At 36.4% G+C, this 23,874-nt stretch overlaps 1 protein-coding gene across 2 annotated transcripts in view; it reads right to left on the bottom strand.

Moving 5' to 3' along the window:
* Positions 1-8,860: 8,860 nt before the first annotated feature.
* Positions 8,861-23,874, bottom strand: part of atg2b (autophagy related 2B) — a 42,910-nt gene continuing 27,896 nt past the window's right edge. For both annotated transcript variants that reach the window (XM_056476619.1, XM_056476621.1), the window contains exons 34-43: positions 16,844-17,035; positions 15,274-15,375; positions 15,108-15,186; positions 14,681-14,894; positions 13,747-13,816; positions 12,767-12,849; positions 12,560-12,681; positions 12,199-12,353; positions 11,838-11,987; positions 8,861-10,855 (exon numbers count right to left, since the gene is read on the bottom strand). In XM_056476619.1, coding sequence (XP_056332594.1) covers positions 10,625-10,855; positions 11,838-11,987; positions 12,199-12,353; positions 12,560-12,681; positions 12,767-12,849; positions 13,747-13,816; positions 14,681-14,894; positions 15,108-15,186; positions 15,274-15,375; positions 16,844-17,035 — 1,398 coding nt within the window. In that variant the 3' untranslated portion in view covers positions 8,861-10,624. The remainder of the gene's footprint in view (positions 10,856-11,837; positions 11,988-12,198; positions 12,354-12,559; positions 12,682-12,766; positions 12,850-13,746; positions 13,817-14,680; positions 14,895-15,107; positions 15,187-15,273; positions 15,376-16,843; positions 17,036-23,874) is intronic.

The raw sequence follows: 23,874 nt of genomic DNA, 5'->3' as shown, positions 1-23,874 counted from the left end.
ACACATTTCCACTGTGTGATGGTTGTCTGAGCCCGTAGAAGTCGTACTTCTGGACACTGTTAACATAGGGCTTCGTTTTGGCACAGTACAGTTTTAGCTGGCATGTGTTGATGTTTTCAATAAGTTCTTATGTATTTGTTTGCAAACTGGCAATCCGCTGCCCATCTTTGCACCTAAAGGGACTAGATCTATTAATCTTTATTTTTTTATATCTTTAAAAACAGTGTTTGCAAAAGGTGTAATACAAAGAACAGTAATCATTTTTAAAGATACCTGGTTCCCCAGCGGGGAGGGAAACTTCAGTGCTATTAGGAATAACTTCAACTAAGAGGATTTTGTCAGAAAGCTAATCATCTGAAATAGTACTAAAATGGACCAGTGAAATACCAATAAATTGGCGGCTTCAGCATATGAAGCTGGCAGCAATCACAATCAGCTGTGAGTAAAGATGCCAGCCACGTGATGCCAAGTATCTTTTTTCACTTTCAGAGCCTCACGGTACTGAGAGAGTCTTTGGTTCTTCCATCTTCATCCTTTGAGGAGAGAGAGAGATAGAGAGAGAGAGAAAGAGAGAGAGAAGCTGCCGGCGATCGACGGGCCTGTTTTCGCCCGGTCTCAGAGTGTGTTACAACGCAGTGGCAGACAGTCAAGCTGGACAATCTCCCATCCTTGGGCGTTCTCTGGTCCGGTTCTCCTAGAACGGTGAATAATGAGCAAGTTCCTAAAAGAGCAACACAGTCGTGCAGCGCGTCTTTTTAAAGACGTCGTTCTGACGGTGCGTTTCTGGATGCGTGGTTTCCTGTCCACGGATAATGGGCACGAGCACTGTGTCTGTATGTCTGGGGGCTCAGCATGTTATTGCGGTTCTCGCTGGCAGTACATGCCATCACTGCGATGGCTTGTCTGTTGTACAGCAAGATCAAGGCTCGCTCTTGCAAAAGGGCAAACCACCCCTGTTGTCCCCCCGCAAGATCTGAGGGTTAGCAGTTAAGGGTCAATCCGCCGTTCTTGGGCTTGCTAACCTCCCATTCCTCAATGTGCTCCATCCAAGCTTCAAGTGAGAGAACGCTCCATCCTCCGGGATGATCGCCTTCTCACTCAATGACACCGAGGACCAGATGTTCATCGCTGCATGGCAGGGTTGGCTGTCATTTTCCAATGACAATTCGGACCCGCTGACCCGTGTGGTGCCTCTTCCTGATGTGGTTAGCCTCAGCTCTTGTCCAAAGCGTGTAGGTTGTCTGCATTCCTCGGGGCCAGAGCCTACACTTCTGCGAGCCAGGCTGCTTTCATTTTGCTTGCTATGGCTGGCGCAGGCATTAGCCCAGCAGCACGATGAAGGTTCCGACCTAGACTTAATGCACTACACACTGCAACTGACTGCTCTGAAAACACCAGGCTCCAAGGCTGCGAGTGTCCTGGGAAGGATGAAGACCACACTAGTGGTCCAGGAAAGCCACCTCTGGCTAAACCTGGCAGATATGCATAAAGTTGACAAAGTTCGCTTTCTTCCATATCCCAGGTTGGCCTGTTTGGTGACACCAGGGGTGAGTTCACCCAGGAATTTCCATTGAACCATCCCCTTTAGATGCTCCTCGCCAAGGGTGCTCGTCTGTGGTTTCAAAATCTGCTCCGCCCCCCTGTTCGTTCCACCGGTTAAGTTGCAGCGTCGAGCACCCTACAGACAATCACCGCCCTCCACCTCAGTGCGCCGCTAAGTCAGGTCTGGACTGCGAAGCATCCCTGAGACAGGCCACTCTGAGAAAAGGAGGTTTGCTCTTTCCAGGGACACCCATATCATTAACTTATGGCTTTATGGCTACCAAATTTTATAAAGAACAATTTCTCCTTTCTCTGGATGTGACAGCCCAAACACTGCCAGTATGGGACGCTATACCTTCCAGCTCGCAGGATCAGTGTTCTTAGCCACAGGCTTCGAGAGTGCCAGAGGACAGGCTCCTTTCTCTTGCACTTCCAGTCGCCCTATGGGCTCTTAGGACAGAGTTAAGATTAAACCTCTTATCTTCCACTCTTCCTTGGGATGCGCGCCTCCCGGGGTGACCGCTAGTGCGTCAGTGATAGTGCCGATTATGTCATTCGTGCGGGCTTTGGCAGTCTGGTTAGCACTGCTCAGCCTGTCGCGATGGCTCATTCAGACAATCAGACTCGGCTATGCGATTCAGTTTGCTAAATGGTCCACCAAGTTCACGGGTCAGCCCTATGTCCACCTCTGTCTTGCGTGAGGAGATTGCTGTCCTCTTGGTGATGCCAACACGACCAGCAGAGCTGTCTACCTGGACAGAAATTTTAAAGATACTGAGTCGAGTGGACCGAGCAGACCTCGCTTAAAAGAGACCTCCAAGAGGGTATGAGAGGGGGACGGGAGTGATTTAATATACATAGCATCCCATATACATACATACATACATACATACATACATACAAAATACATAGCGTCCCATACTGGCAGTGTTTGGGCTGTCACACCCAGAAAAAGGAGAAATTGCTGTTTATAGGGAGGGGCTGTAGTAGTAAAAAGTGAAAGTACCTCTCACGTTTTCCTGAGACCCTGGCCCACCTAGGTGCCCGAGGTTCCTACAGTGCTTTCTTTTTTAGACTACGTAGTAAACCTGCAAGCTCTGCCCACAGAGGAGGCAGATCCAGCCCCTTTCTTTGCTGTGTCCCGTTAGCATTCTGCCAGATGTGACTGCGTTAGAGCATACGACTTTAAGCAGCTCCTTTTCTGTTATGATCGGCAGATGGGAAGTGCCGTATGCATACTGAGTTTGGCCCACCGGATAGTGGATGCCATCTCCCTCGCTTTCAGTGCCAGGGTGAGCCGCATCCCCCCGGAGTGAGAGCGCACTCGACTAAGAGTATCCCCTCCTCTTGGCGGGCCTGTGTCTTCCCTCCCCGCTAACCATCCATCACATGTGTTCTCCCCCTTCTCAGGGTTAGTCCATATATCTTCTTGCCATTAGGTCTGCCCATTTGGTCAGCAGGTGGCCTTCGTAGCGTCCTCCCCATTCGGGACTGGCAAGCTGACCCAATGTACTGTCGTATTATAAAATTCCTAGAACTTAACTAGGTGTATTTTTTTACGACTCCCCCAAAAATATAAATAAGCCTTTAAGTGCTTCACAGGTAAGTAAGGTAAGTTAGGGCCAGGGGACATGCTGGACAAACCTCTCACCATGACGTGGTAAGGTTCAATCGCTGTGGTGTTTTCCATACATTTCCCCATAGTGGAAGTTTTTCCACATAGCATTGAAGTTCCCCTCCCGCTGGGGAATGAAACGGTTAATACGTAACCCTTGGTGAACGGAAATGCTATGTTCCTTCACTACAGCGGTTGCACCTTAGCTGACAGCTGTAGTTCGGCTCTTCAGACAGAAAAAGGTACTTAGCGTCGCGTGGCTGGCATCTTTATTCACAGCAGATTGTGATTGCTGCCAGCTGCATACACTGACGCTGCCAATTCATTGGCATTTGATTGGCCTGTTTTATTACTCTTTCAGTTAATTGGCTTTCTGACAAAATCCCCATAGTGGATATTTTTCCACATAGCATTTCCATTCCCACCCTCGGGGAACGAGGGTTACGTAGTATTAAGTAAATTTAAATTACGTTTCTTAATGAATATTTAGCCTATAAAACAAAAAATGAAATATTGACATTTTGTTTTTGTATGCTCAAAACAACTGGCTACTAGTTTTCAGTGTTCTTCAATATATCTACTTTTTGTGTTTAAAAGCAAAAAAAAACAAATAAATAAATATTTGGAACAAATGCAGGAGTAAGTCTTAACAGAATTTTCATTTTGGGGTGACCTATCATAAAGTACTGAGTGAAAAGTGTTTCTGACACAGTGTATTTGACAGGTGCTTATCTAATCCACTTCATCTGAGACCACACACACTGTACAGATATCACTATGGGGAACAGAACGTGTCCAACCTCACGTCTACATTTTTAAAGCCAGCTGCGGACAAAGTTCAAATTATCATCAGTTTAATATGATAATATCAGTTAAAGAGGGACAAAAACAAAACCACAATTAAAAAAAGTATTAGAGTCAGTATTATAAATCAGCTTAGTATTAATCAGAGCTAGGCAATGAATGTTACATGAACAAAATGTTTTTCCAAAACTTTCTGTTTTGTTTAGATTCTTGACTGTTGTAGGCTGTGAAACAACCAGCAATTTAAGCCAATGGACATTTCTGTGATTTTCTTGCAATTTCATAGAAAGGTATGGCATTATGCAAGTATTGCACAGCTCTTGGTGCAGATGTTGAATTTCCCATGAAAGCAACTTGGCATCTAGCACAGAGACACATTATCCAAAATAATATTCCAAACTTTTTTGTGTGTCTGTTTGTTAAAAGAGAAGCAAAAAGTTGCTTTGTAGTTTGTCATAATGACTTTTTACTTCTAAAGTTATTAAGAAAATCTGTAATATTTCTGTTGAACAAAGGGAAGTTTGACGTCCAATATACGACAGAATCATTGGGTATAGTTCAAGCATTTTCCATTATCTGGAATGACAAATGCATAATTTACAGTAAAGTGAGTCTGTTGTTAATGTAAAAAACTGCAGTGTTAAAGAGCACCTATGATGAAAAATCTAGTTTTCAAGCTGTTTGGACAGAAATGTGTGCATGTATGGTGTATAGACCGTCATATTGGGGTGATATAAACACACCCAGTCCTTTTCTTTTCAATTTAGCAACATAAAAATGGTGGACCAATTGGAGGAGTTTTCAGATTGACCGCAACTTTACGTAGGAGTGCGGTCCCCCCGCCCACCGAATTGATTGACAGCTGTGGTATTCACATGTCCCGGTAGTCACGTGTATAATCATATCAACAAGACTAGACGTGCGCAAAGCAACTGGGAATAAAAGGCCTGTTCAGTTCGCTAGGTTCATCAATCATCATCAAAGGTGACCAAGAGTAAGTTTCACATGTTTAAAATGTTTTAAAACAGTGCACGTGTGTAAAGAATTACAGCGATTTAGTTTAGCTTTACTTCATCAGCACAGCTGCGTGTCAGAACAATTATAAAGGAAGACGCTTCAATCCCGGTTTGTGGACGTTAAGTCAGATTTATTTTGTTCATTAACATAACAGATATTTATACAGCAGTGGATATTAACCTGTATCCTGTCACATTTGCGTGCAAAAAGAGTGCAAAGCTAAACGGGTGCTCAGTGTGTGTGTGTGTGTGTGTGTGTGCGTGTGAACTTTGTGTGACTCATCAATGCAACTGCACAACAAATACTCATTGGTAAAGTTCTTACTATAGTATTTCTCACAAACGCTACGTGAGGTCTGCTTCCTTAAAGTCTGTCTGTTGTCTAACGCAGCTGAGGGAGAAGATTAAGGCACGTAGAAATGGTGGGCGGGGAGGACTAGCCTCAAAGGAGCAGTACACCAAAACCGCCAGTGCAAAAATTTATAAAAAGGAGTTTAATAAGAGGTATAATAAAAAATCTGATGGGTGTTTTGAGCTGAAACTTTACAGACACATTCTGGAGACGCAAAACACTTATATTAAATCTGAAAAAAGGGCTAATCTGCCCTTTAAGGAACATTTGATTCCATTACTAAATGTACTATTGTTAAATTTTTTAAACCACAACAGAGTTGACATTTTCCAACAATTTGTGCTTTAGCTTAAGATGCTAATCTGAAACCAGATACCTCATTGCATGTCTTAAACAGAATTTTTTGCTTTAAAAAAATCATCATAATTTTGTTTCTGAAGAGTGAATGAGAGATTCGCTGAAATATTACAATTAGAGTTGTTGTTGACACAATTAGAGTCGACAAAGAAATAATCTGGTGCCGATGCTTTCCTTTCAGCCTTTCCTACCAGAGGAAGCGACATCACTTGGTCAAATGCAAGTCAAATGCTTTTTCTATCAACGCTTAACAGATTGTTAAGGCTTTTTTATAACTGATGTAAGAGTTGACAGAAAGGTAGGAACAGACAGAAAATGTTGAAATTACACATAATACAGAAAATGTAATACAAATGTTCATTTAACTTGTGTACACACACACACACACACACACACAAGATAAAAATTAGACTTAATTGTTTCATGATTCATGGAGCTAAATGTATGATTCAGGAGGCAAAGACAGTCAAAAATAGGTCTTTAGGTTAGTATTGTCAAAACAAAATGTCCCTAAACACACATACAAGCATATTTTTTTGTTAGAGATAACTTGATATAGTTTGTGTTCTTATAAAAAAACAGTTTTAAGTTTTGTTTTTTGTAAAACAATAAAAGGTTTATAGATGCAACATGTATCCACAATTCTAGAATCAGCCATACACATACTCAAAAACTAATCTCAGTCTCTCTGCTATTATATTTTATATTACTATTTAGATTTTATTATTTTTATTACCTTTTACTCATCACCTGGGGTTACAGTAGCAAACAAATTTGCTACTCGTACATGTCTCCTCATTTTTCAGTTTGTTCTGGTGTAAAGTCTACTGTTACGATGCCAGATTGTTCATTAATATATAAATATATACATTATATATATATATATATATATATATATAATTACCTAATTAATCTACTTAAGCCTTTAAATGTCACTTTAGGCTGTATAGAAGTGTCTTGAAAAATACCTAGTCAAATATTATTTACAGTCATCATGGCAAAGATAAAATAAATCAGTTATTAAAACAATTATGTTTAGAAATTTGTTGAAAAAAAAATCTTTTCTCCATTAAACAGAAATTGGGGAAAAAATAAACAGGGGGGCTAATAATTACGACTTTACCTGTATGTATACACACACACACACACACACACACACACAGAGACAGACAGACAGACAGACAGACAGATAATCATTTTTTTATATACACATATGTGTGTGTGTATATATTGCGTGACTACATGTTACACTATGTAATATAAAACCAAAACACTCTTATATATTCATTTAATGCAGAGTTCTATCACGCATTATAATCTTAATAATAATTAGGTTATAACTTTTATTCTTGTCAGATTTCAATTCCACCAAATACACCAATCAAAACACCAGAATCAAATGATGGACATTAAATAATTTATTTCCCTTTCTTGATAATACATGCTTTTGTATAAACTGGGGAAATGACCTGTACATCTATGTACAAGAAATAGTACCACTTGAGGAAAACAAAAAAACAATAAATATTAACTCACCATTTTAATGAATGAAGCTAAAATTAGCTATTTATCAATTTCCCAATGTATCAAACAAACAAACAAACAAACATGTACTCACACAACAGCAATCATATCATGAAGACCAAAAAAAATCTGTCGGACTAAAACATTGATATTTATAAAAGAAAATCTGTCAAAAATGTAAAAAAAAACAAAAAAAACATTTGTAAGACTTTTTGAAATGCAGATGCTCAGAGAATGTCATTCAAACGGATGATGTGTCGACAGTTTAAGAAAACAGAATAAAAGTCTTTTTTCCAGGATCCCTAAAGTACAAAGTGCAAGTGATAAAAATAACCACAGAAAATTCTACATGTTTCGAAGGACTAGTTTCTAACACGGTTTCTAACATCAGGAAAGAGAAACACTACACAATGTTGTGCTGTATAAGCTACAGAAAATCTATTCGGTGCATTTTAGAGCCACTGTCTTCTATTTAAACAGTTATAGTGTAGCTAAGTTTATTACTGTAGTAATGAAAAGCACAAGGCTCCCAAGGCTCTCCTTACTTGTCCTTTTTGTTAGTGTTTACAATAACTTAAGCATTTCCAACAAATTTAGATTTGTAATCTCATAACCAAAATGTCAGGAAATATCTGTCATCCCAAATTTGAAAGAATAAAAATATTATGCACAATTATTACAAAAAGATGTTAATGTATATTACAATGTGTGAAAATATTAATAAAGCACATGTGTTAAAGGGATAGTTCAGAAGAAAATATACATTTCTCTACGATTTTTCTTTTTACATTGAACACAAAAGCAGATATTTAGAAAAATGTTAGAAACACCCATTGACTTTCATAGTAGGAAAAACAAATACTATGAAAGTCAATAGTTACTTTTTTTGGGATTCAATGGAAAAAAGAAACTCAAAAAGGCTTGTTACAAATGAAGGGTGAGTACATACCTCTTTAAGCATTCATCATAAAATGATTTGCTTTAGTTTGCCTATATTAATAAAAAAAAAAAAAGCATTATGCTTTTCATTACTTTACCAAGTGCATTTGACCACACTGTAAAAAAACAAATGCTGGGTTCAACACAATTGTTTCATGTCATCCCAACTCAAATTAATTAAGTTCACTTAAAATATTTTTTTTACTATTTTAAGTTGATTGAACAAAAAACAATTAAGTTATCCATCAAAAAAAAAACAAGAACTGTGATGTTTTAGCTATTGAACAAGCAGTAAAAATTTTTTTTGTTTACATTAAAAAAATCTCTTATTCTTTAATATCACATTTATGCATTACTATTTTTTCCCCTTTTAATTTTGGGTTGACATGTATGGAAGCCCATTCCTGCCACTGACTTAAACAAAATAATAATAATAATAAAAAATAATAATAATAAATAAATAATAAATAATATATATATAAATATACATACATATATATATATATAAATATACATACATACATACATACATACACATATATATATATATATATATATATATATATACATATATATATATATATATATATCATAACTCACAATTCTGACTTTATAAATATATATATATATAAATATATATATATATATATATATATATATATATATATATATATATATATATATATATATATATGTAAATATAAAGTCAGAATTCTGAGTTATGAAGTCAGAATTCTAAGTTTTAAAGTCAGAATTCTGAGTTATAAAGTCGCAATTAAGAGTTATTAAGTCAGAATTGCGAGGTATAAATGAGTTCCCTGTTATGGTGACTGACCATAAAAAGAGTGTTAAAGACGCATGCACATAAGCCCATAATCACAACATAAAGCCTATATCCGACTATTTGCTGTTTATTACACTTTCAAAAAGGAAATATATAGGTTAGTTGAACTAGGCTGTCATTTAATTCGTATGGATTTGTTCTTTTTTTAATTATGCTATTTGCACAATTTGGTCTAAATAGCAACTATAAAGCATCAAACAAAGCGCCTGAAACTATTAGCTGATGTGTAACACTATGATTTAGATTTTGTTGCAGCTGTTATTTTTTTCCTGTTGTAAGTGTGTCCTCAAGTGGTGTTCTTGGGAGCTGCAGACATATACATAGACATTATAAAGGACTAAAACTAAAAGGGCTGTATTAGTTCATATTTCAGTTCAGTAAAAGTGTCAACCACATACTGTTTATTGGGAAAACTGGGCTGCGAATCCATACCAGATCACAAGCAGAGAACCTAAAGAAAGAGTCTTTAACACTTCATTGATGGTCAGTGGTGGGAATGGGCTTCCATAGAAATATGACCTGACATTTCTCTGTGAGATTTTTCCCTTGCATCCGACATTATATATTTATATTATAACAAACACAAGTCGTTTTATAAATGAGTTCAGCTGTAGCAGACGTTAAAAGATTTAAACAGAACAGTACTCTTGTTCCCCACATGACACTACACAGTCTCATTCATCAGATGATCATATGATATCAATAAACTATGACATGAAGGCACTACAAGGACGTTTGATAGTAGGTTAAGAAAAGAGGAATCTAATGAAATCTACTCCAGCAGGAGCTGTGCGTCTCCACGTCTGCGGCTTCCTCATACAACACTAGATGACTCTTGTTAAACATCAATCACAAGTGCTTTGAGCAGAAAAAGAAACAGTTCCAGCCTCTTATACTTAATTTGGGATCAGACGTTTGCTTCTCTTACTGTCTGTCACTGAGAGACTGTTAAAGGAATAGTTCACCAAACAATTAAAATTTGCCTAATATTTACTCACAACTCAAGTGGTTTTTAACTTTCAGTTGAACACAAAACAAGATATTTTGACAAATGTTTAAAAAAAAAAAAACAGCCATGGTAGGAACATTTTTGTCCTTCACGTTCTTAAATATAATTTTTTTTAAGTACAACAGGATAAAAAGAACAGGTTTGGAACAAGTGATGGATGAGTAAATGAAGACAGAATTAAAATTTTTGGGTGAATTAACCCTTTAAACTAACGAAAACGCAGCAAACAAAATCTGTTCTCTTAGGATCACTACAGGCATTAGCAAATCAAAGGGATAGTTTGCACAAGCATTAATATTTACTCAAACTAATGCTGTTACAAACCAGTATGGTTTCTTTTGTTGAACAGAAAAGAATATATTTTGAAGAATGTTGGAAACCAGAAGCTGTTGACATCCATAGAAGAAGAAAAATACTGTGGAGGTCAATAGCTATCGTTTTTCTTTCAAAATATTTTCTTTTGTGTTTGACAGAAACTCAAACAGGTTTAGGACAAGCAAAATGCTGACTAAATTTTGTGTGAACTTGTGTCCATTTAATAAAAACGAAGTATATCCTGGGTTTGAGGGCCAGTATGAATATTGCAGACTATCAAAGTAAGTTTTACTCCAGTAAATTTTTCTCACTCTTCCCCCAAACGCCATTTCTGTGACTCTTCTTGTCGTGCGTCTGGATGGATCTGGTTCCTCATTCCTCCCAGCACATTGGACGTTGCTTCTGTGGCAACGATCAGAGGTTTAACCACAGCTGGAGGAAGCTGCCGCAGAACTCCGCCGACAGCGCCCGTCATGCCTCTCTGTTCATGCTCACGTGTGGCGGTGTCATAGATGGTCAGAGCGGTGTCTGTGATGCCCTGCAAACACACACAAAGAGGAACTGACATGAGCTGTATTGCTGAATTGATTAAATTGTTCGCTGTTAAAGGGGACAGTTCATCTAGAAATAAAAATCAATTTCAGTCATTTATTCATCATGCCATGTAGAGTATTTAGCAGAGTAGTTAAGCTCTGCTCAAAAAGGTGGAAAATGTCCCTTGATTTTGAATTCATGAACACTGTAACTGTCAGTTAAAACTTTGCCTTACACCATACAAGACTTGTGCAGAAATCATGTTCATAGATGAACTGAAGTATACAAACATAAAAAAAAAATATATATATATATATATAATAATAATAATAATAATAAATATATATATATATATATATATATATATATATATATATATATATATATATATATATATATATATATATATATATATTATGGTTTTGTTTTAAGGCTGCTCTGTGTAGTCTCATTAAATACACCACATATTAAAGTGTCTTTGGTGTTTCTATGTTTTCTATTAAATCAAACTGGAAATCCAGGGTGTGTGATGTCATTAACATGGAGATGCAAAGCACAGTCCATATCACTATTTGAAAATGCTTATTTCTCTGGATTTGAACATTCTTCAAAACACTTAGGATAATGTAAGTACATCATTCAGCAAAATATTTTTCAATATATTTTCAATATTCTATGGTAAATTTATATATGGTCACTGATAGTTTGTATATTTGGTAATCATATCAAGTGGTCATTCATCTTTAGAAAATAAATGTGAATTAATAGACAGTTTTATTATTTAAAATGATTTATGACCTTTTTCTGTTTTGGGTGAACTATACATTTCAAAAGTTAACATACCATGGCTTTAATAATCAGTTTTATTTCTGCAACTATTCTGTAACTGAGCATTGCTATTAAGAAAGTCAAAAAAAGTTTTTTGTTTTTTTTAATAAGTTAGAATTAACCAAAATGTAGACCTATAAGGCAAACAAGACCCATACCTCTTTGACTACACTGTAGGCCTTGGCCACCCCCTCTCTGAGGTCCACTGGCTGATGAGCCAGACAGTAATGAGAATAACGTTTAATCTTTTTGCACTCTTTCTCATCTGGCACTGGAGACACCATATCATAAGCCGTTTCAGCAGCTGCCTACTCGAAACACACAGAAAAGATATGGGTAAGCACAGTAAATACATCTAAATTTGATAGTTATGATTTATTGTTAATGTTGACAATGATTGCCACGACTATTGTTCTAATTTATACATATTTTAAACAAATGACAGTTAAGTAAAGTATTCACATACAATAAATGTTTCCCAAAAAATAGAGGAAATACATATATAAAAGGAGAGTTTACCTGTATTGTTCGCACCATCCGATTGGTGAGCTCCAGAGCTGCCATTGCAGTGGAGGTCCCGAAGGAGGCAGTGCCCCGCTGGAAGCCACGCACTATTCTTCCATCCTTACGGTACTGCTCAATGGGCAGCCAAACAAGATCCCGAAATCCCTGAACTACAGTGGTAACAAAGAGTAAAAGAGTGCTTAACTCTGTGATAATCTACTATATGTGGTCATAAATGAAGTTAAGATCTGTATTTGCTTAACAGCACTTTATAACAGATATTAAAAGTGCTGTAACAGAACAGAAGATACATAACAGAATTATGTTTTATGTAGTCTAGGCAGAAACACTGTGTGAAAGAGTTTGTTTTTCTGACCCAGCTGCACCAGAGAATGAATGGGGCCCACGCCTCCCAGAAGCCCCGGTAGTTGGTTCTTCTTGATGTCATTCAGCCACTCATTAAGGGCATATGAAAAGAGTTTGTCAACACCCAATAATCTGGGGGAGAAAAAAATCTCAAATAATTTGGTTCAAATTAATCTGTGAGGTAAACTGAGGTTTTGAGTTGCCTGTTTTTTCTCACCCTTGTCTATAACACAGTCGTCGCAGTTTCAGCTCTGAGCAGTTCAGTTGTGTCAATCCAATCACAATACCAGCAAATGTGCCCTGAGGAAAAAACATTAAATATGGATTTCAGATTTTACACTTTAATTGAATGTTTACTACAAGAAAAGGACATCAACAAACTTGCTTTGCTGGAAAATATTGTTTCCAAGTTCACAATTCATTACATGATTCTAGTTATTTTTGCACACAGTGAAAAAGAATTATCCAACTCACTAAAAATACATACTTTAGCCTGCATTTTTGTGAAACTACAAAAACTTACTGCAACAGACATTTGATTGCAGATTATATGTAAAATTAACAATACAGTGCGGTATGACGCCAACAACTTTTGGCCCTTTTAACACGATTGATATATGAAATAGCGAATAATTATAATTATTTACAAATAAAATATTTTCATCCATTTCTTTGCACAAGAACAAATAATCTAATACGATTGCCCGTTAGCTCAATTTTTACAGAGTTAAATATGTGACGCAAAGCAAAAAAAAGAGGTAAAAATAATGTGAAACTAATGTAAATCTATGTGGTTGCAGTGAACTTTGGGATTAGGAAAGGGTTTAGGTCAGTGGTTTGCTGGTCTAGGTGGTAAGAAAGACATCTCTGAAACTTAAAACAAAACATACTCTAAGCAGCATATTTCAAATTTACAAAAATGTTGACAGTGCCAAACATAGATGTTCAGCCAAAATATAGACTGACATATGATATTGCATCAAGCCTGGCCTGAAATTATTTGAGAATTTATTGTTGATGTCACTGTTTGTTATATACACAGTGATTATTATATTCACAAATTCAAAATGAATGGGGGGACAAAAAAAAGAACCAAATGTACTATATCTTGGTTTATTTTAATAAACCATACATTCTAAATTAAATATGATGTTTCAAAAAAAGATTAAGACAATCGGAATATAAATGACAGCTCACCTGCTCCATGGCCATGTGTTTCCCATGGTAATCTAATCGAATTGGCACCTCTGAAGTGAATCTAAACTCTCTATAAAAAATAAGTATTATAAATAATTAGCGATACACCAAAATGGAAATTCTGGGCCAAAACAAACCTGAAAATTCTGAATGCACTTGGTCGAAAACCAAAGCAGAAAATGCTGTGTAATAATTATTTATTATAGCATTTAATAATATAATTTTTGCAAGACTTTTTAAATTGAACACAATTACTTAGATAATACTGATTTAAAAAACACAAGTCAATAAAATTACCACATTTTTCTGACAGAGAGTTGAGATGTGTCATTTCACTAGTGTTGCCAAAACAGGACAGTAGCACTATTGCAAGCAGCAGGAACAATTACAGCAAAGAAATGTCCTGTCAGCATGTTACTTGAGCAGACTTTCAGTTTTTTCTTAGTAAGCCTGTGTGGCTCATGCATAGAAAAAGTATACGCGTGTATGACTGGAATATCCACAAATCATAATATTGAGCGATTTTGAACTTTGAGTGCACACTCCACACAGCAACAAACCAGGACATGGTGCAATGAAATTCATAAGTTTCACAGTGAAGCGCTTTCCGCATATGGTGTGAAAGCCTTTTCACTGTGTGTAATAACTATGACTTCGACTGAAGAGAGATTTTTTCAGCACATATTTTCAGCTGTTTTTCTCTTTGATGAAAATAGGAAAAGCCTTTTTCAGTCAATAACTTTCAACAGCTGGATTTTGTAGTGAATGTTTACTGTAGATTTAGACCCTGTAGATTAGAAATGCTCGATCATGTTCCTAGAGAGTCACTTTCATTCCAGCTAACCAAGAAATATCACAAGAAATTTCAAGTACTGGAGCTGAACTCTTGAGGAAGGTTTCCAGATGGAAATCAATGAACTCCTCTCACACACACCTGAAGAATATGGGCTGGTCAGTGAAAGATGTGGAGGCAGTGTCAGTCTCTGCAGTGCTGTCTTGGCTGCTGGTGTGGATGAGGCTTGGACTGGCGCGGCTTTGAGTTGGCACTGAAATTATGGGTGCAGGGTCTTGACCTGCTCCACCGTTGTATTTGGAAAAACTGCAGGAAACCTCAGGGCCAGGAGTCTTCCTCATAGACACACAGAATGCTACAACAAAAATCAGTATATAGCTAAAACAAATATGTTCAGTACAGATATGTTCAGTGTGGGAAATATGATTGCATGCCTATGCAGTAATCAAAATGTGCCCATGCTTTTGCACACTTTGCTTTTTAACTTGTGCAACAAGTCAGTATTTCTCAACTGAATAAAGTCACATAAAGTGTGGACCAGATTTAATGTTCCATATTTGATTGTTACCTTCCTGCTCTGGTGGAGAAAACAGCTCAACCTCTGCTGCCAGACTGGTGAAGAAGTTCTTCAAGAAAAACAATGCATCCTGTACAGAAAAAAAGGGTAGAAAATATGACCTTACTGACATTTAGCCAGTAGTCTGAACTATGAAGAGGGCTGATTTGTTGTATACCTGATCAATGTTTAGACGGAGGGGCATTAATGACACACGCAGACAGCACTCCTGAGGTGCCTGACCTGCTTCTGGACACACGTGTAGGGCTCTGACAGTCAACTGATGTACAGAGACAGCACATACTCATTTTAGATGAGATCATTCGATACTTTAAAGAGTAAATGAAGCACTCAGTTAAGTTTACCTTTTTTTGTACATTGGATTCCACTTTAATAAAAGTATATTAATCAAACTCAATTAATGTAACCATTTAGAAGAAAACGGCATGTTTTTCTATAGATTTTAGACCTAGGGCGCCGCCATCTTGGAATGTCGTTTCGGTTTCGTTCACTCCACTGAACAGATACAGTATAAGTAAAGGAGACTGTGAAGCCTAATTTAACCCAATGTGTGAAGATGTAGACATGGAGCTGGTACAAATACAAGAATCAGATGTGTGTCTAACATAAAAGTATATTTATTTATTCTATTTTCCTTTTTTCCCTTTTAATTACTGATCATTTGATGCGCTTCGCTCTACTCTCTGTATTATGCTGCCTGACTGCCTGTCTGGGTTTCACCCATAATTGTAACAGACTAAACACAGAGACTGGACAGCCTAACTGAACTAAATGCATAAAGTTGTGGATGCGCATAGCAGAGCTGGTGAAAATACAACAAATACAAGCATTTAAGAGTCTTCAGTGGTGTATTTTTCTTTTGTTAATACCTTTCGTTTGATGCGCTTTGATCAACTCTCTTACATTCTTACATACTGAGAGATCAAGTTGATCAACTTGAAGAGGGAATATGTCCTGACATAATCCACACAGACGTAACTTAGTAAAGTGTGAAGTCATGATTCATTTTAAATGTTGCATTAGTCTGAATGTATATCCCCTCGTCAGGCAGCTCTGGAGCAGTGTAAGAGAGTGGATCAAAGCACATCAAACGAAAGTTATTAACAAAAGAAAAGTACACAACTGAAAACCCTTAAATGCTTGTATTTGTTGTATTTTCACCAGCTCTGTAATGCTCGTCCACAACTTTATGCATTGAGTTCAATTAGGCTGTCCAGTCTCTGTGTTCAGTCTATTACAATCATGGTGGAAACCTAGACAGGCAGTCAGGCAGCGTAATACAGAGAGTGGAGCAAAGCGCATCAGATGATCAGTAATTAAAAGGGAAAAAAAGAAAAATAGAATAAATATATATAATTTTATATTAGACGCACATCTGATGCTTGTATTTGCACCAGCTCCACAACTACAACTTCACGCATTGGGTTAAATTAGGCTTTACAGTCTCCTTTACTTCCACTGTATCTGTTCAGCGGAGGGAACGAAACCAACCCTGTGACGTCAGACACAGCGACATTCCAAGATGGCGGTGGCCTAGGTCTAAAATATATAGTAAAACATGCAGTTTTCTGCTAAATAGTTACATTATTCGAGTTTGTTTAATATCTGTTCATTAAAGTGGAATCCAATGTACAAAATAAGATAAACTTGACTGAGTGCTTCATTTACCCTTTAAAAACCAACTTGTAGACATTATATACACCTTTCTGCTTTGTGTTTGAGCTTACCATGTTAGAGTGAGCTTTCCTGGGCATCTCTTTGCTAGAGTACAGGTAGAGAAACTTATTCATCATGGAAGAAGCCAGCCTATCTCTTATCTCCAGATCCTGCACTGAGAACACCTGTCTGGACATGGGCTGCTCTGTTAAAATGCCGTCCTCTGGAGCCACCTGAGGATACACCTCATGCTGGAACCGCACCTGAAATATATGACGGACTGAATATGAATTTTCTTAATCATTGATTTTTACAGCTTATTTCACAGGGCTGTTGGATGCTTAGTTTTGAATGGAAAACAATCATTCTGCAAGGTGTAACAAACTTCCAGAAATGCTTTTTATATCACTTCACACATCTTTTTTAGTTACTTCAAATGTCCTTACAAAAAAAACGTAATAAAAGTGATAAGTGGACTTCCGCTTCCGCCCGCATGGAGTGAGCCAGAAAGACGGGAGCTCCTCAAATAAATAATCATTTATATCTCAACAGACCTATGAAACCCCATGAGATCTTCACAGGTCAGTCAAATAATCATAATAACGAACTTTTCGACATGAAACCGAGTTCGAACAAGAAAGTTACATCGTCAATTCAACGTAATACAAAAGCAGCAGGCAGTGATAACAAAATGGATGACAAAGATGGCGGCTCTCCCATCTCGCTAACAACACTCCGATCAGAGCTACAAACTCATCGGGAAGCGGTGATTAAGGACATTAAATCACAAATCGAAAACCTCCACCTGCAGATGCAAAAAAACGCGAAGAGATGAAAGAGGATTTGCGTGCGCTACGAGAAGAAATTTTCCCGGAACTGGCAACCTTGCACAAAGCGCAATCCGATTCGGCGAAGGAGTGCACAGAGATGGGAAAAACTTTGAGTGACACGATGGATAGAGTGGCAGTACTTGAACAGTCTTACGAACGTATGAGTAAAGAACACAAAAAAATACAAGAGAAGTGTATGGATTTAGAGAATCGTAGCCGGAGACAAAATTTAAGATTCGTTGAAGTCCCTGAAGGGGTTGAAGCGGGAAATCCGGTTCGATTCATCAAAGACCTGCTACTGGAGCTGTTTGGAGCTGACGAACTTGGGGATTCTAATATGATGGTGGATCGAGCGCACAGGACCCTTGCTTCGAGACCTACAACGGGAGAGAGACCCCGGGCATTAATCGTCCGCTTCCACGGACAAAGAGAAACTTCTTAAGTTATCCAGAAATAAAGGCCGTCTCTACTATAAGGGATCCCAGTACACATCTTCCCTGACATGAGTCCAGAAGTCGGCAAACTTTGCGCTGCGTTCAATCCAGTCAAGGCCAAGCTGCGAGCCGCCGGAATAACCTACAGTCTGTTTTACCCTGCCAGATTAACAATTACTGTGGACGGAATCAGGTACACTTTTGAGCACCCTCGAGAAGCTGATAAATTTCTGGAAAAGAAGTCTCAAACCTAGATGGCTGAACTGTGAGGCTTGATCATCTGACTGAAAAGAAATGCGGTGTCTGTTCTTATTTTTATCAGGCTTGGACACTTAAGAAAAAATAACATTAATATATTGCTGGACATATACATAAATTTATTTAAAAGAAAAAAAAAAAAAAAAAAGAACCGCAATGATTATAGTAAAGTGAAAATAGTACATGTAAATTGGTCTAATGAGTACCTTATTTGTTTTTGTAAAGGAGCTAAGTGGTAAGTCAAATGGTTTACTACCCTTTGGTTGAAGTAATGGGTAACGTTAACAACAGAAGAAGTCCTCTAAACTTACTCTGCTGTTTTTTGTGTGATGTTCATACACACAGTGGACTGAGAGTTATGTTCAACTTGTTCAGATTTTGTTGGTTCAGGTTTTCTTTTTTTTTTTTTTCTCTCTCCCTCCTCCCCCCAACTCTCTTGTTTATTTTATATTATTTATTTATTCATTCTTTTTCCCTGTACACTCTAAAAACTGCTTCTCACAATATTTCTCAAAACTCAGATCATGACTAAGAAGACACTATGTACTAATACAAATTCGGTCCAGTTTATTTCATGGAACTGTAAGGGTCTTAATGGAGCAATAAAAAGAGGAAATGTTTTAGCTCATCTTAGGAGATTAGGGGCAGACATTGTATTTTTACAAGAAACTCATTTAAAGAACCAAGAACGGAACCGTTTAAGAGGAAGATGGTTCAGACAAATTTTCCACTCAAATTTAAATTTTAAGTCTAGAGGTACGGCAATATTATTAAAGAAAGGTATACCATTTACGGCCACAAAAGTAATTTTGGGTTCAAATGGACGATATGTTATTGTAACGGGACAACTTTACAACACACATACATTATTTGTTAATATATATGCCCCCAATATTGATGATGATCGATTTATATCCTCTATTTTGAATATCCTGCCTAACTTAGATACTCACCAATTGATTATGGGAGGTGACTTTAATTTTGTGCTGGATCCTATCTTAGATAGATCATCAAATAGGATAATACCTTTGCCAAAATCAGCCAAATTGCTACAAATGTTTATGAACAAATTTAAAATAATAGATCCATGGAGGTACACTTTTCCAAACCAACGAATGTATTCATTTTTTTCACCCGTTCATCATACATTTTCAAGAATAGATTATTGTTTAATAGATCACAAACTTTTGCCAGAGGTAACACATTGTGACTATGATGCAATGGTAATATCGGACCATAGCCCTTTAATTCTTAAGATAAAGTTTGAGTCGAAATACGACATGATTAAATGGAGATTTGATAATAACTTATTAGCAGAAACTAACTTTATAGAACAAACCAAGGCTCGAATAGGATTATATTTGGGGACAAATAACACAACAGATGTCTCCAAATATACAATTTGGGAAGCATTTAAAGCATATATGCGTGGACAAATCATTTCTCACAGTGCCTCAATTAGGAAACAGCAAAGAGAACAAAAAGCTAAATTCACTAATAGACTATTAGAAATAGATAAAAAATATGCAATTTCCCCATCAGCAGAACTATATAAGGAAAGGCTCTCTCTCCAGTCAGAATTTAAATTATTATCCACTACAGAAATAAAAAATCGTTTGATACGGGCAAAGGCCACATATTATGAACACGGAGAGAGAGCAGGTAAATTACTAGCTTGGCAAATTAAGGAAATAGCAGCATCACAAACAATAATGGAAATTAAAAATAATACAGGACAAGTTATATCCGATCCATTAGAAATTAATAATATTTTTAAAAACTTTTATGTCAAATTATATTCCTCTGAATCTACTAACAACCCATCTGATTTAACCCAGTTTCTAGAATCACTTAATATACCCTTATTAGACACAGAAAACAAAGAAATTTTAGAACAGCCACTGACAATTGAGGAAATAAAAAAGGCTATAACTAACATGCAATGTTCTAAGGCCCCGGGCCCAGATGGCTTCACAACCGAATTTTATAAAAAATTTAGTGATCAAATCTCGCCAATGCTTCTGGACGTTTTTAATGAATCATTTGATAAGGGCTGTTTACCGCCAACATTCTACCAGGCTAATATCTCTTTAATCCACAAAACAGACAAAGATCCCCTAGATCCTGGTTCCTATAGGCCGATCAGTCTTCTTGATGTAGACCAAAAAAATTTGGCAAAGGTTCTAGCCACTCGCCTTGAGAAAATTCTTCCCGCAGTGATCTCCACAGACCAAACAGGATTCATTAAGAATCGTCTTTTATTTTTTAATATCAGAAGACTATTAAACATTATTTATACATCTAATCAAAGTCTCACTCAACCTGAAATACTTATTTCTATGGATGCTGAAAAAGCCTTTGATCGGGTAGAGTGGGATTATCTTTTTGCCACCCTTGCTAAATTTGGATTCGGTTCAAACTTTATTTCATTTATTAAGTTACTATATGTCCATCCACAAGCCTCTGTGCAAACAAACAATAACAGTTCTAGTTATTTTCCATTAGAGCGATCTACAAGACAAGGTTGTCCTCTGTCCCCCCTTCTATTTGCTTTGGCAATATAACCTTTAGCAATAGCCTTACGTGCATCTATGGCCTACAGGGGAATAGTGAGGGCGGGAAGAGAACACAAGGTGTCACTTTATGCGGATGACCTTTTAGTATATATTTCCAATCCCCTACAATCAATACCAGCCATCATGTCAATTTTAGATCAATTTGGTAAAATCTCAGGATATAAGATAAACTTTTCCAAGAGCATTATATATCCAATAAACCCTAAAGATCAAGTAGAATCATTTTTAACTTTTCCTTTTAAAGTAGTAAATTCATTTAAATATCTAGGGATTACCATTACAAAACATTTTCCTTCACTCTTTAGAGAAAATATCTTAAAACTATATGAAAACACTAAACAACTCTTTAAAAAATGGACCAATCTTCCTCTTTCGTTAGCTGGCCGTATTAACACAGTAAAAATGACTATTTTGCCCAAATATCTTTTTCTTTTCCAATGTATCCCAGTATTTATTAACAAATCATTTTTTAAGAAAATAGATAGAATGATTACCCAATACATTTGGAATAAAAAAAATCCTAGAATCAAGAAGATATATTACAAAGAATTAAAATGAAAGGAGGGATGAGTTTACCACATTTTCAGTTGTATTACTGGGCATGTACTTATCTAAATTAAAGCTCTCTAGGATGTTCCCTGCCGTAGACCCACTGTGTGATAGATGCAATCAAACCCCAGCTTCGCTTGGTCATATGTTTTGGAGTTGTTCTAAAATGGTTAACTATTGGATTTCAGTTTTTGAATTAATATCAGAAGTGGTGGGAAAACAAATTTCTCCTGGGCCTATTTTAGCTATATTTGGTGTCAGTGATGATGCAGATTTATCTAATAATCAACGTACAGTGATTAGATTTATAACCCTTTTGGCGCGTAGATTGATTCTACTAAACTGGAAACGAAAAGATCCTCCTTGTTGCCCCACACTAATAAAGGATGTCATGTCCTGTCTGCAACTTGAGAAGCTAAGGCTTTCCCTAAAAAAAAAAAAAGAATTTTCATGTAATATGGAATCCATTTATTGAATACTTTAACAAGAGAGCAGTGATTGAACCTTAGTAAATGCACCTCAAATATCCCCCCTTATTTAGTTCTTTTATTCATTTTTTTTCTTTCTCTTTTTCTTTCTCTTGTTTTCTTTGCCCCCCCCCCCCCATTTCTCTTGTTTTTTTTTTGTTGTTTTTTTTGTTCTCTTATATAATAGTAACGTGATGTTACAATTTTGTGATTAAAAAGAAAAAAGTACACATATGTAAAAGTTATCATTTGCACTGATGTAAAAATACAATAAAGAGAATGTTTTAAAAGTGATAAGTAATAAAAGTGATGAGTAAAACATTGTGTATCTATTGTATTTTACTATCTTAAAATACTGCAAATATAATTCAAATATTAAAATTAAACACAAAATACCTTTTCACAATTATTTTTAAAACAAAAGAACATAAATTACTAAGTATAAGAAACTTAAACCTGAACAACGGTTATTTAAAATATCAATTTATTTTATTGTGTAGAGAGAGCTGAAAAACGACCAACTCAGGCTCCTTAAAAATATGTGATTCAGCCAATGTTTGTGAAAGCACAAAAACATATTTAAACATATGTTTGAAGCAGTTTCTAGCTAAAAATTAACACTACGAGGTAGTATGATGGCATAAAAATTACATATTTTTAACAAATAAAGGATTTTTTGCACACAGCTTTAATCATTTTTTTTTCATTTCAGACTTGCAAAAAAGTAGATAGTGCCCTCTAGTGGTTCTGTCATCTGAAAAAATGCAACAAAAGTTACCCAGAGCAACCAATTTTCAGAGGCATGTGTTTCCAATGAGACTGAGCTAGAAATTATGGCATTGTGTTGTGCATTGCGTAAAAAAAAAAAAATCTACTCAATTATGTTAATACAACAAGACCTTTTCACATAATAAGGAGATGTTATTTTGTTAAAACAATATAATTCTCTTATTAAAACAACAGTTTTCCCATTAATATTATTAAAAGGATGCAGCTTCCAAACTTATATCTAATGTTATTACCACAGACTACCATAACATCTTAATTTCTGATCACTCTCTGACTTCGATGGTTCTTGATCTTGGCCATAAGTTTAAGTCACATTGCTGGCACTTCCGCCCCTCTCTATTCTCTGATGCGTCATTTTGGCAATTTATATCTGGAATTATATCTGAATTTTTAGAGATAAACGATAATTCTGAAGTCACAGACTCTATCTTATGGGAATCATTTAAAGCTGTTTGCAGGGGACATATTATTTCTTTTGAATCATCAGCCAGGAAAAACAAGCGTTAACGCCTTTCAGAAATAGAAGAAGAATTATCTAAATTAGAACCATCTTATAGAATTTGTGCTAGCACATCCACCTTGCAGAATATACTTAAGCTAAAATATGAATACAATACTGTTTTATTTGGACAGGTGTGGGATCAGTTGTTGAGGATAAGACAAAGATATTTTGAGTTAGGTAATAAACCCCATAAACTGCTGGCTCGACAGCTAAGGAATCTACAAGCAAATAAAGCCATACGTAAAATTAAATCAAAAACTGGGGATATTATTGTGGACCCCAAAGGTATAAATGATTGTTTCAGAGAATATTATGAACAATTATATACATCAAGAGCAAAAGGGGACATCTCTGAATGGCTGGGGCCCTTGAATCTAGTCACAAGTGATGAAGCTTGTGAGGCCTTAAACACTAACATCACTATCCAAGAGATTGCTGATGCTATAAAATCTTTTCCTAGTGGCAAGGCAGCAGGGCCAGATGGTTTTGGCATTGAACTATATAAAAAATTCTCTGGGATGCTGGCTCCTCTTTTGCTTAGGATGTTTACTCATTCTCTTGAAACGCAAAAATTCCCTGACACATTATACAATGCTAATATCTCATTAATATTAAAAGAGGGTAGGCCTATAAGATGAAGGTTCAATCTCGTCCCTATTGCATTACTCAGACATGAAAATATTTACCAAAATATTAG

The sequence above is a fragment of the Danio aesculapii genome, chromosome 17 (assembly GCF_903798145.1).
Source record: "Danio aesculapii chromosome 17, fDanAes4.1, whole genome shotgun sequence".
In the NCBI taxonomy this organism is placed as follows: domain Eukaryota; kingdom Metazoa; phylum Chordata; class Actinopteri; order Cypriniformes; family Danionidae; genus Danio; species Danio aesculapii.
This window is presented reverse-complemented; position numbering and strand designations above follow the sequence as displayed.